This window comes from Suncus etruscus, chromosome 10 (assembly GCF_024139225.1).
Source record: "Suncus etruscus isolate mSunEtr1 chromosome 10, mSunEtr1.pri.cur, whole genome shotgun sequence".
NCBI classification, from domain to species: domain Eukaryota; kingdom Metazoa; phylum Chordata; class Mammalia; order Eulipotyphla; family Soricidae; genus Suncus; species Suncus etruscus.
Genome location: NC_064857.1, coordinates 41,071,758 through 41,085,852, shown reverse-complemented (window position 1 = coordinate 41,085,852; position 14,095 = coordinate 41,071,758). Strand labels below are relative to the sequence as shown.

The following is a 14,095-nucleotide window of genomic DNA, read 5'->3' as shown; positions in this document are numbered from 1 at the left end:
AAGAAGAGGCTGCTCAAGCCAGCTGTCAGAAGTTTGCAAAGGACATGCTTGTGGAGAAGTAAGCAAAAGAGCGTTTACTTGTGAAATATAAATAATAATGGTTTATTCATGTAGCTGTGCAGTTGTCTTTCCTTTGGCTTTGTTGACAGGTATTAAAAGAAAACATTTGCATTGGTTTGACTGTATTCTCAATGGTTCCTTGCTTAGCCCTACCTGGTCACTTGTGGTCTGGCTTCTGAGCTCTGAGACCTTGATTTCTCTACTACTGTAGGAATGGTAGTTGTTCCTGCTGTTGCTAGCACAGGATGCTTGACCATATCTTGACTCTACTCAGTTCTTTTTTTGCTGTAAATAAATTCCGTACATTAAATTCCTTCTCAGTACTTAAGTATGGTTTCTTTTTTTCTAGTTGTACCTTTGACCCAAATTACCACTTCAAGAATAAAAATTTATGTAGCAAAGGCTGGAGTGATAGTAGGGTAGGATGTACACACCTTGCATGCAGCCTGACCTGGGTTCAATCCCCAGTATTTATAAGATCCTACATCCCAGACTTTGCCAGGGTGTGCAGAGGAAATCACTCAGGAGTGAATCCTGAACTCAAAGCCAGGAATAACTCCTGAGCACAGCTGAGGGCCACTGTGTGGACCCAAACCCACACACACTCAAAATTATTTTGCAGGTTCTAGAGAGTACAGTGGATAAGGTGCTTCCCTTGCATGTATTCAACCCAGGTTCAATTTCTGGCACTCCAGATAGTTACCCAAGTTGTACCAGGCATGGTCCCCTAAGTATAGAAACAGTAGTAAGCCCTGAGCCCAGTCAGGTGTTGACCTCAAACAAAAATAAGATTTTAGCAGGTTATTTATACATATTTTCTAAAGGAACATGTTATGCTTGCTTAGGCCTAAGGACTGTCCTTAAATTTGCCTTATACTTGTACTTGGCTGCTACTTTAAAATGAGGAAATTAAGGTTCAGTTATGACTAAGAAGTCTTAAATGATAGAAAAGGGGAAAGAAAAAGCCATAAAAGATCAAGGAAAACTATGACATATCCCTACCCTTTTACTACTATCTCATTGGAATTGTTTTGATGTAACTCAAAGAAATAGCTTTATAATGGCTTCCTGAATACGCATAGTTATAGTAAATGTCCAGATGAGTTGTTTTTTTTTTATCTAAACCATGTTTCCAGAGGTCTGTTGCAGCACCATCAATTGCATCTATTAAAAGAATCTACTAAATCAGGTTTTATACTTGAATCAGATCTCTGCAAGTTTCATCCATATATTAAAGTTTCAGAAGTATCAAAACAGCGTTTTCAAAGTGGGCAATGCAAAGCAGGTGTATGGAATGATCAGGAAGATAATAGTGTAGTAGCCTTGGATACAATTAGGAAGCACTTCAGTTATTCAATTTAAGAAGGCAAGCGTCCCAAGAGGTTATGGAGTAACTTTTTTTCCTTAAAAGGGGCAGAAATTTTGACAAAGCAGAAGTCTTCCATATACCACAAAAGCACAGAGGGGATAGTAAATGATCATGCAAGGAGTCTAGTTAATCCCATGACAGTATACTTCAGGGGTGGAAAAACCCTGTATCTTCTAGGCCAGTGGTCGGCAACCTGCAGCTCGCAAGCCACATGTGGCCCTTTACACTTTTAATTTGGCTCTTCTGTGTGCCAGGCGGCCGCTCCAGGAGTCAGGATTCTGCTCCTAGCCTTGGTCAGTGCGCGCCCTGTGTGGCTCTCAAAATAAATTTCAATCGTGGTTTTGGCGAGATTTGGCTCAGTTGAAAAAAAAGTTTGCCGACCACTGTCCTAGGCCAAGGGAATTCCCTCTATAATATCCCCATTAGTTACTGTGCCTATGCGGGGGGGGGGGGGGGGGGAGGTCACAAAATAATCATTTTTCCCACATATATATTTATTGATTGGCCGATTTTTCTTTTGACGTCCTTATTTTGGTGTAGATGTTGAAGTTGATGTCTCCATTTTTTATTTTATTTTATCTTCTCTTTTTCTTTTTGCACTCTGGCATGATTTGATTTCAGAAACGAGACTATTGTGTGGTGCTTGTCTTTATTGCTGTAGTGCTCACTGTATATTAAATTTGACATTTCTTTCTGTATCGTTGTGGTGTTTCAATTACCTTTTTCATGTCCTCTCTCAAACTGAGGTTGATAGCCTCTAGAACAGAGATCTCAAACTCAATTTACCTGGGGGCCGCAGGAGGCAAAGTCGGGGTGATCCTTGAGTGCAAAGTCAGTAGTAAGCCTTGAACATTGGGGGGTGTAACCCAAACAACTAAAACAAAACAAAACAAAAATTCCTCTAGGGCAGGGCCACAGAATATTGTACGGAGGGCCACAAACGGCTGCGAGTTTGAGACCCCTGCTCTAGAAGGACTCCACCCATTTTCAACATATTTTATTTTTATTTTATTTTATTTTATTTTATTATTTTTTACCCCATTCCATTGCTTTTCTTTCCCTCAAGCAAAACCACATAACTCGATTTATCTAGCTCAGCCTCTCAAATAGAGGGAGAAACAAGGGAGGGCACCAGGACCAAACAGATATATGATCACTAATAGTAAGCTAGACAAAGAGGGGACCACCTCCTCTAGCAGCCCGGGGGGCGGGGGGGTGGGGGGACGGGACAGACAATGGTGGGGAATATTGGTTGCAGGAAGGGAACAGGGATGGGGGGAGGACAAATTTGGTGATGGGTATTCCCCTGATTCAATGTTAATATGTACCTAAAATACTACTGTGAAAGATATCTAAGCCATTAATGATCAAAATGAAAATTTTTTTAAAAAGGGCAGAAATTCAGAAGTTTGTGAACCTGCATTAGAGCACAAATTTCAGGTGTTGACTACCTGTATAGACTTAGGTTTGTGTTTCTGTTTCCACCTTGTGGTGCTGGTAGGGAACTACTCTCAGCTCTCTTGGGGGTGGAACAACTGGCAATACTTGGAGATCATTTGGTGCCAGGTCAAAGTCCAAGGTCAGCCACATGCAAATCAAGCATCTTAACTCCAGTATTATCTCTCTGACCTATAAGTATATTTTGCTGTTGGTATTTTGGATACAACTGAGCACTTATCAACATCCATCCTAACCTGTGATCTACCTTATTTCTCATTGCTTCCACTCTGCCTAGACTACTTATTCTCATAGTCACAAGTAGGACCAGTTTTGTTGATCTGGCTATTTGATTATCCCTCCCATCTTTCCTGTTCACATCTCTAGTTCCTCACACCAATAAATTATTCATCTCCTCAAACCTATAATTCACTGATCTTACTATCCATTCACTCTCATGAACCATTTTCTTGGTTCTTTGGGTGCCATACCCAGTGGTACTAAGGGCTTCCCCCTGACTCTGCTCAAGGATCACTCGTGGTGGGGCTTGGAGAAGGACCATATGGGGTGCCAGGGATCAAACCCCAGGTAGGATAGGATGCATACTGGGCAAGCGTTCTGCCCTCTGTATTCCCTCTCCTTGCCTCCTTTCTCTGCTTTAATTCCTAACCACTATAATTATGTCTTTATAGTCTCTTCCATATATCATATATAATTTCAAGCAATCTTCTTTTACTCTCTATATTTCCTGTTGTTATCCCAGAGATTAAATCCAACTGCCTTCTCCTTATGTAGAGAAAAACAACCATAATAATTCCTTGATCACTGACTCTGTCCTGTAATCTCTATCTCCAGTATATTCATCCCATACTTTGTTTATACACTAGATTACACCTTCTTGCTGTTTAATTCCTGAGCAATTAGGTGTGTACCAAAACAATCACACACATACATACACATAAATGTACTTCATTTGGTTGGAATTATTTTATCTAATTTGAGATCTTTAGAATAATAATGCCAAGAACCAGGAAGATAGCTTTAATTTGTGGGTTAATCTCTTGAACATCTCCTAAACTTTGTGTGCGTGAATTTAAAAATATAAATTCATTTACCTGGCAGTAGATGATTATTATCAAAGTTAAACTCCCTATGTGATATGTGATTGGCCAACCCCAGTAAAATGTTTGCTATTGGATATCATTGTCCAGAGATTATGGAACCGTCAAAACATATCCAAAGCTCCAATATGCACTCCTTCTACTCTGATATTGAAGTATTCTTATTTCCTTATTCTCGCCTGTTCTGAAGACTATTAATGTTTTTGGCATTTCTAAATTAGAGAACAGGAAATGGTTATTTTGCTTTTTAGTTCTTAAATTTTCAGTGAAGCTAAGCATAAATCTTAAAATACATTTTATGCTTACCGGAGAGGTGGCGCAAGCAGTAAGGCATCTACCTACCTTGCCTGCACTAGCCTAGGACCGACTGCAGTTTGATCCCCCGTCGTCCCTAAGGGTCCCCCAAGCAAGCCAGGAGCAATTTCTGAGCACATAGCCAGTAGTAACCCCTGAGTATCACCAAGTGTGGCCCAAAAACCAAAAAAAAGAAAGAAAAGAATTTTAAACTGAGTTTTCTGAAGTTTTCCTGACTTCTAACAAACCCTTCTAACAGAATAGTCCCCATATAAAATTATTTACATATTATCTGTCATATATTTGCATTAATTTGATAGTGTTGTATAATTTTCTATTTTTTCATTCTTTTAGAACCTGTGGTTTCACACATTGATTAAATTAACTTTAGTCTTATTTTGCCATGTTGCAATATTTTTTAATTTAAATACCATGGTTACAAGGTTGTTCATAGTACAGTTTCTTCTCCACAGATAAATTTGTTTATAATTGATTTACAGTCATAAAATATACAAGATTCACCAGTGCGCATTTCTGCCACCAGTGTCCCAGTTTCCCTCTCATCCTCCCTGATGCCTTCTTTCCCCCACCAGCCACCCTCTTTCACCTGCTTCTGGACAAGCATTTTACTTCATATTCTGTCTGTCTGTCTCTCTCTCTCTCTCTCTTTTGATACTGGTTTACACTATTTTCTTTTTTTTTTTTTTTTTTTGGTTTTTGGGTCACACCCGGCAGTGCTCAGGGGTTACTCCTGGCTGTCTGCTCAGAAATAGCACCTGGCAGGCGTGGGGGACCATATGGGACACTGGGATTCGAACCAACCACCTTTGGTCCTGGATCGGCTGCTTGCAAGGCAAATGCCGCTGTGCTATCTCTCCAGGCCCGGTTTACACTATTTTCAATGAAGGGGTGCCATGCATGTCACTTTATTCCCTTATAGCACCCAGTTTTTATCCAGAGTGATCAATTCCAACTATCACTTTCATAGCAGACCCTTCTCTACTCTAACTGCTCTTTGTGAAAAGCTTATAAGGAAATCCATATTGCTTTCAAAGAGACTGGAGACAGCATTCCCACCAGCAGTGAATGAGAGTCCCTTTCTCCCCACATCCAGGCCAAGCACTGGTTGTTCTTTGTGATGTGTGCCATTCTCTGTGGTGCTAGATGATAACTTATTGTTGTTTTGATTTACATCTGTCAGATTAGTAATGTGGAACATTTATTCATGTGCCTTTTGGCCATCTATTCTTTAAGGAAATGTCTGTTAATTTCTTTTCCCATTTTTTATGGGGTTACATTTTTTTTTCTTGTTTAGTTCTGCCAGTACCTTATATATTTTAGATATTACATAACCCTGTATAGATAGATATTAGGTGAATAGTTTCTTACTCTGGGTAACCTGTATACCCTTGAAAGTACAGAAGCTTCTCAATTTGATGTAATCCTGTTTGTTTATCTCTGCTTCCACTTGGATAGTGGTGTTTCTTTGAAGATGCCTTTATTCTCAATGACGTGTGACCTGTTTAATTTCCAGGTGTTAATGTTCTTTAATTTGTAGGGATGGAGAGCCATACCTCACTCAGATATGGCTTCTCTCTCTCCCCCCTCTCCCCCTTCCCCCCGTCCTTCCCTCCCTCCCTCCCTCCTTTCCTCTCTTTCTCTTTTCTCTCTCCCCTTCCCCAGTATATCCATGTTGAGTTTTTGCCTGGTTGACTTATCAAGGGCTAATGGGGTGTTGAAGTCTCCCACTATTTTGTTGTTATTGATCTCTTTCTTCAAATCTATCAGCAATTGTTTGACATATTTGCTGGCTCCCCCTTGAGTGCATTTATGTTTAAGAGTATGATTTCTTCCTATTGTACACATCCCTTGATTATTAAGAAATGTCTTATTATAGAATCATTCTTTTGGGACCGGAGAGATAGCATGGAGGTAAGGCGTTTGCCTTCCATGTAGAAGGAAGGAAGGGAGGGAAGGAGGGAGGGAGGAGGAAGGAAGGAAGGGAGAAAGAAAGAAAGACAGAAAGAAAGAAAGAAAGAAAGAAAGAAAGAAAGGGAAGGGAAGGGAAGGGAAGGGAAGGGAAGGGAAGGGAAGGGAAGGGAAGGGAAGGGAAGGGAAGGGAAGGGAAGGGAAGGGAAGGGAAGGGAAGGGAAGGGAAGGGAAGGGAAGGGAAGGGAAGGGAAGGGAAGGGAAGGGAAGGGAAGGGAAGGGAAGGGAAGGGAAAGGGAAAGGGAAAGGGAAAGGGAAAGGGAAAGGGAAAGGGAAAGGGAGGCGAGGGCGAAGGGAAGGGAAGGGAAGGGAAGGGAAGGGAAGGGAAGGGAAGAAAGGAAGAGAAAAGAAAGAAAGGTCCATCTGTTTCTGATAACCTTTTTAAGCTGAATCTGTGTTGTGTATTATTAATATGGCCACCCCACCCCAGTCTTTTAAGGAGTTGTTTGCTTATACGATTGTCCTCCAACCTTTGGATTTGATGAGTATGTGTTTACTCTGACTATTCAGATGCATTTCTTGCAGGCAGCAAAATTTTGGATTCAACATTTTCATCCATTTTGCCACTCTCTTAGGTGCTCTGCTGAGAGAAATCATTGTCATGAGATTAAGTTTCATTTCTTTGTAGTTGTTTGGTGTGTTTGTTGGGTCTGCCTTGCCTTAAAGTAGACCCTTGACTATTACTTCTTTTTTTTTTTTTTTTTTTTTTTTTTTTTGGTTTTTGGGTCACACCCGGCAGTGCTCAGGGGTTACTCCTGGCTGTCTGCTCAGAAATAGCACCTGGCAGGCGTGGGGGACCATATGGGACACTGGGATTCGAACCAACCACCTTTGGTCCTGGATCGGCTGCTTGCAAGGCAAATGCCGCTGTGCTATCTCTCTGGGCCCTTGACCTCTTCTTTTAAGGTTGGTTTTGAGTCTGTAAAGTTTTGAGCTGCTGTTTATATGTGAAGCTGTCTATTCTTAATTCAGACCTGAATGGAAAGCATTTATTTCGAGTTTTTTTGAGTTTTGTCACTAAATCTCACTACTGGCTTCAGGCCTTGAGAATTGCTAATGATAAATCTGCTGCAAATCTAAGGATGCTACTAATGTATGTAATTCCTCTTTCTGATCTTACTGTTTTCAGAATTATATTCCTGTGTTTTGTATTTATCAATGTATTATGCCTTCAGATATTTTTCTTTGTATCTCTTTTAGCTGGTACTCTGAGCCTCCAGGATGTTGTTGTATGCATTCTTTAGTTCAATTTCTCAGCAAGAATGTCCTTGACTATTGATTCTTTATGGGGGTTTTCTTCTGGTGTCTCTGGGACCCTAATGATTCTTATGTTGTTTCTATTGAGTTTATTCCAGAGTTATATTGTTCTCTTGTTGCTCAGTGATTACTTCTGCCTCTGTGCTCAGAAATTATGCCTGGCAGACTTAGGGGACCATATGCAATGCCAGGGATCAAACAGTGGTCACTTCATGCAAGGCAAACTCCCTATGCTATTACTTCAGCCCAGATTTCTTTTGTTTGTGAATAGAGGTGTTTGTTTTTGTTACTGGTACTATACTTTAAATATTTTGCACCTTCTCTTTAGTTTAATCTTATCTGTAACTCATTGTTTTAATTCAGTTAATGTATGTACTAAATAATTTTGTCTTTTAGTTTATGATAAAAACTGTAACAATTTACAAATTGGAATTTTCATGAGTGGTCAAGAACTGTGACATATGCTCTACTTTTCATATAAAATTACTTTTTATAGAGTTAGCTTTTCCTTTATTTCTGAGAAAATCATAGATTAGTTCTTTTCACAGGTCACTGTTGTCAGTCTTTCAGTTCCAGGAAATGTACTCAAGCTAGCCTTTAGAAAGGCTCATCTTGGGCCCGGAGAAATAGCACAGCGGCGTTTGCCTTGCAAGCAGCCGATCAAGGACCTAAGGTGGTTGGTTCGAATCCTGGTGTCCCATATGGTCCCCCGTGCCTGCCAGGAGCTATTTCTGAGCAGACAGCCAGGAGTAACCCCTGAGCACTGCCGGGTATGGCTCAAAAACTAACGAAAGAAAGAAAGAAAGAAAGAGAGAGAGAGAGAGAGAGAGAGAGAGAGAGAGAGAGAGAGAGAGAGAGAGAGAGAGAGAGAGGGAGGGAGGGAGGGAGGGCGGGAGGGGGAGGGAGGGAGGAAGGGGGAGGGAGGGAGGGAGGGAGGGGAGGGAGGGGCGGGCTCATCCTGCTTGTTTGCCTGATATCAGCCTTGCTTGCTTCTTTGGCATTTCCATAGTGCCTAAGTGGGGTGTACTCTCCTTCTTCCACAGTAAGATGGAGAGTCTGACTTTACATTACAAGGAGTTCTGAATTGGCCTACCCCTGCATCAACTAGAGGCAGAGCAGAGCCACATTTTATCTTCTCCACAAGCACCTGTTCTAACAGATGTTTTTTCCATTGAGATATAGAATTACTAGTTATGTGAGTGGTAATCTACAATTGTTGGTATCTATGATGAAATAATAACAAGCTGATAGGTATATAATAACTACTTTTAATCTTAAAAATTCTATAACAGCTGGAGTGATAGCATAGCGGTAGGGCATTTGCCTTGTACACAGCCACTCAGGACAGACCCAGATTCTATCCTCAGGATCCTATATGGTCCCCTGAGCCTACCAGGAGTGATTTCTGAGTCCAGAGCCAGAAGTAACCCTTCAGTGCTGCTGGGTGTGGCCAAAAACAAACAAACAAAAAAGTGCATGAATAACAATGATTTTAAAAACATTTTAGGGCCCGAGAGATAGCGTGGAGGTAAGGCATTTGCCTTTCATGCAGAAGGTCAGTGGTTTGGATCCCGGCATCCCATATAGTCCCCTGAGCCTGCCAGGAGCGATTTCTGAGCATAGAGCCAGGAGTGACCGCTGAGCGGTGCCGGGTGTGACCCAAAAACCAAAAAAATAAATAAAAATAGGGCCGGAGAGATAGCATGGAGGTAAGGCGTTTGCCTCTCATGCAGGAGGTCATCGGTTCGAATCCCGGCGTCCCATATATGGTCCTCCCGTGCCTGCCAGGAGCAATTTCTGAGCCTGGAGCCAGGAATAACCCCTGAGCACTGCCGGGTGTGACCCAAAAACCACAAAAAATAAATAAATAAATAAATAAATAAATAAAAATAAAAACATTTTAAAAAATAGTTTTGCAATCAGAGTATTTTGTTCTCAAAGTTTTCAAATGAATAACATCTAAGAAAATAAGTAATACTCTCTGATAGTGTCTGATAAATGAGGCCCTTGACTTAGCAAAATTTTTCTGGCAGTCAAATTGGCTGTTAATTGATATGATACCTTGGAGGAGAAGAGCCTCAAGGTCAAAGGAGATGATGTTTAATTCTATTAAAAAATTGATAAGTTTTTCTAAGTGTGATTCTCAAGGGCACATAAAATCTATATACATTAAAGCAAAAAAAATTTAAGCAGAATTTTTTTTTTTTTTTTTTTTTGGTTTTTGGGCCACACCCTGTAACGCTCAGGGGTTGCCCCTGGCTTGGGGGACCATATGGGACACTGGGGGATCGAACTAAGGTCTGTCCTAGGCTAGCGCTGACAAGGCAGACACCTTACCTCTAGCGCCACCGTACCGGCCCCTAAGCAGAATTTTTAATACAGAAAATAGGTTTTAATATTTTTGTTTCTGTGAACTCACTCATAATACTTTAAGGTTTTACTATTTTCTTTCCACAGTTTAACTTTACCCGTAAAGGTAAATTGCATTGGACACAATTATAAGAGAAAGCAAACAGGGAAGAGTTCTGTTTTAGAAGATGTCATTGAATCTCTTTATTTCACATGAATAGAAATTAAAGATATTCATTAATAAAATTCAATATTTTTTCTTTTGAAGTATTTATTTTTCCTAATATTTTTAATAGCTCATTTTTGGTTAATATGGTTTTTGGTTCTTTGGGGGCCGTACCTAGCATAGCTCAGGTTTTATTTCACTCTGCACTCAGTGATCACTCATGATCATCTCGGGGACTAGATTCAACTTTGTGCTCTCCAAGAAACTGCTGTACTATCTCTCCAGTCCCTAATATGGTAGCTGAAGATTGAAACCAAAGCTTCAATATATTTTGCATTTAAGGATAGCATGACTCCTTATCTCTATCCTTACCTTCCCTCTAGTTTTTCCATATTTCTGATTGTGAGAAACATGTCGTTTCATTTATTGGTATTCACAAATCCATAAGAAGGGGCTAAGTATTGAGATGTAGAGTAGTAAGTCCATGAGGACTTGAGTTGAGCAACATACCATAGAGGGCCTCCCTGTCTCATCCTCTTCATCACAATGCGAGAATCTAGTAAATGCTGAAATAGAATTCTCACACTGGTAATATGCCCTTTTCTGGACAACTAGAAGCTGTTTTCTGCCAAAATGACATAAACTTTCTAGGGATCCTGTGTCACCCTTTTTTTTTTTTTTTTTTTTTTTGCTTTTTTGGGCCATACCTGGTGATGCTCAGGGGTTATTCCTGGCTATGCACTCAGAAATTGCTCCTGGCTTCGGGAACCATATGGGATGCCAGGGGATAGTCTGTGCAAGGCAGCCACGCTACCACTTACACCACTGCTCCAACCCCCCTTTCTGACTCTGCTATAAGTATCGATAGGACACAGTCTAAATGGTAATAATTTGGTTATTGATAACTTTATTTGCTGCTCTGAAATTATTTTAACCTCTTCTATTTTAATATAATTGAGTATTTCCTAAAAATGACAAATATGTATGGGGAAAAAAGGTCAAAGTAGAACATTCATAATAGTAATACTTTGAACACATACCCTATATTCTTGAATATAAGCCAACCCCCCCATTTTACACTAAAAACCGAGAAAACTTAGTGACTCGAGTATAAGCCGAAGTGGAAAATGCAGCAGCCACTGGTAAATTTCAAAAATAAAAATATATACCCAGGGGCCAGAGAGATAGCATGGAGGTAGGTAGGGCATTTGCCTTTCATGTAGAAGGTCATTGGTTCAAATCCCAGCATCCCATATGGTCCCCTGAGCCTGCCAGGAGCGATTTCTGAGCGTGGAGCCAGGAATAACCCCTGAGCACTGCTGGATGTGACCCAAAAACCAAAATATATATATATACCCAAAACAATTACAATATTTGAGGAATCAGTAAATAAATACATGATTACATTTATAATACATGGTTATTTGATATATTAACATACCCATTAACCCATAGTATTCAGTAGCAACTTTTAAATGAATAAAACATTTAAGACAGTAAAGCATTGTAAATAAATGTTAAAAATCCTTAATCCTTATACTCCAAAACCCCTGATTATAAGGATTTAGGATTTATAAACATTTATTTACACGACTTTACTGCCTTAAATGGGTTTTTCACTTAATTAAATGTGCCATTGATGGGGCCGGAAAAATAGCACGGAGGTAAGGCATTTGCCTTGCATGCAGGACAGTGGTTCGAATCCTGGCATCCCATATGGGCCTTCGAGCCTGCCAGGAACGATTTCTGAGCATAGAGCCAGGAGTAACCCCTGAGCACTGCCAGGTGTGACCCCAAAATCAAAAATAAATAAATAAATGTGCCATTGAATATTGTAGGTTAAATAGTTCAGTGGCATACAGTTCAGCCACCTACCTCCTCAGCTCAGCTGTGACTTGTGGACTGAGCTAAAGCCCCTGCCCCTCTAGCAGATGGCAGAAGACAACTGGAGATGTGCACCCAATCGAATAACCTGTATGACTCAAGTATAAGCTGGGTTCAAGTTTTTCGGCACAATTTTTTTTTTGTTTGTTTGTTTGTTTTGGCCACACCCATTTGGCACTCCGGTTACTTCTGGCTAAGCGCTCAGAAATTGCCTCTGGCTTGGGAGGACCATATGGGACACCAGGTGATCCAACCAAGGTCCTTCCTTGGCTAGCGCTTGCAAGGCAGACACCTTACCTCTAGCGCCACCCTGTTGGTCCCAAAGAGTCATCATTCTTTTTTTGTTTGTTTTTTTGGTTTTTTGGGGGGGAGGGGTCACACCTGGCAGCCCTCAGGGGTTACTCCTGGCTCTACACTCAGAAATCACTCCTGGGAGACTCAGAGGACCATATGGGATGCCGGGATTTGAACCACCATACTTCTGCATGAAAAGCAAATGCCTTACCTCCATGCTATCTCTCCGGCCCTCGGCACAAATTTTATGCTGGAAAAACTCAGTTTATACTCAAGCATATATGGTATGTTGTTTTCCAGCAGTCAAAAATCACAAGGTGATATACTCATGAAGTTTATTTGAGCTGAGCAGGGAAAATTTGAGAACAACCTACTTTTGTAGCAATAGCATACCACTTCAGTAAAGTGCATATCTGTAGACACTTGAGAATCTTATGCCATCATCAACAAAATAAAAGTATTGATTTTTATTGTTACTGATTTGTAAGGTATTCTGAGATAGAAGATAATGTCCATAACTTCCTGAAAGCAAATTGCAGAGCATTATTTATATAGTCTTATTTATGTGATATTGTATACAGAGTTTTGTTTGGGTTTTCATGGAAAACTGGAAATTTGTTCAACGGTAGTTACCTCTGTTGAGTGCCTTTGGAGGTTAGTTTTCCTTTTGATAACCATGCTAAGAACCAGAACTGATTTTTATACCTCATTAAAGATAAATCTAAAGAAATTTTAATAATTGTTTCTAATAATTATACTTTTAAAATTAACCTTTAGTTTATCTTATATTACTAAGCCTGAGAAACAGTTGAGTGTAGTAGATTTATTATTCCACACCTGAATATCTTAATATTTTAAGTATGTCCTTATCTTATGTTTTATTAACTCCTCTCTGTTGATTTTTAGGCTTTCTAAGATAGAAGTTGTATTGGAGGTGGGTAATGGGGATAGACAGTGATGGCTAGCTAACCTTTTTGAGCCCAAGTGCCCAAACTGCTGCACAACACCCATTTCTCCCAATGGCTAGTCCAGGCCTGTTGCCAGGTGAGCTGCAAAGCAGACACTGGCACACTCGCCTCCCATCACATCGCATATCTTAATTGCGGGCCTTCCCGCATGCCAGCTGCAAGGCCTTCAAGTGCCACCGCTGGCACGTGTACCATAGGTTCGCCATCGAGGGGATAGGAGGTTGTAAGATGTTAAACCGTACTGGTGGTACTCCACAGTTGTTCCTGTCTCTTTGCTCAGGAGTGATCATTATCTGTGTTTAGGGGTCCATATGTGATGCCAGGGATTTGAATGAGAGTCATGGCCACAGAGCCACATGCAAAAGCAGGTGATTTGTCTCTTGTTCTATCTCAACAACCCGGGAGCTGTGTTTGTTCAAGTTTATCTGTTAGCTACGTGTCCTAGAAATAGAAGTTCATTAAAAAGGCCTTTAAAAAATTCATGATTGTATTGTATAGACCTCATCATGTATGTATCAAATTATTTTCTGCTCTATTCAGGTGTGGAATTTGGTGCTCGGATGATAACTATTGATGGAAAACAGATAAAACTCCAGATATGGGATACGGTAAGTATATCAAAAAGTATATTGTATGACCTCAATAAAAGTATATTGTATGCTTGTTTAGTTTCATATTATTTTATAGTTAAACTCCTATTCTACATACTGACAAACCTAAAGCTATGAGATGAAATGTGAATAGTTTTTCTTATGCCATGTTTTTATCAGGTATGTCTTTTTTTTTTTTTTTTAATTATTTTTCCCTTTGGATTTTGGGCCATACAAAGCTTACACTAGCTTTTTCACTCATGTAATATGGCTTAAGTTAGACTTCTTTGCTCAGGATCACTCCTGACACTTCTGAT

General features: G+C 40.2%; 1 protein-coding gene across 2 annotated transcripts in view; it reads left to right on the top strand.

Moving 5' to 3' along the window:
* RAB2A (RAB2A, member RAS oncogene family) overlaps positions 1–14,095 on the top strand; it is a 57,906-nt gene that overhangs the window by 5,416 nt on the left and 38,395 nt on the right. For both annotated transcript variants that reach the window (XM_049781968.1, XM_049781967.1), the window contains exon 3: positions 13,729–13,796. In XM_049781968.1, coding sequence (XP_049637925.1) covers positions 13,729–13,796 — 68 coding nt within the window. The remainder of the gene's footprint in view (positions 1–13,728; positions 13,797–14,095) is intronic.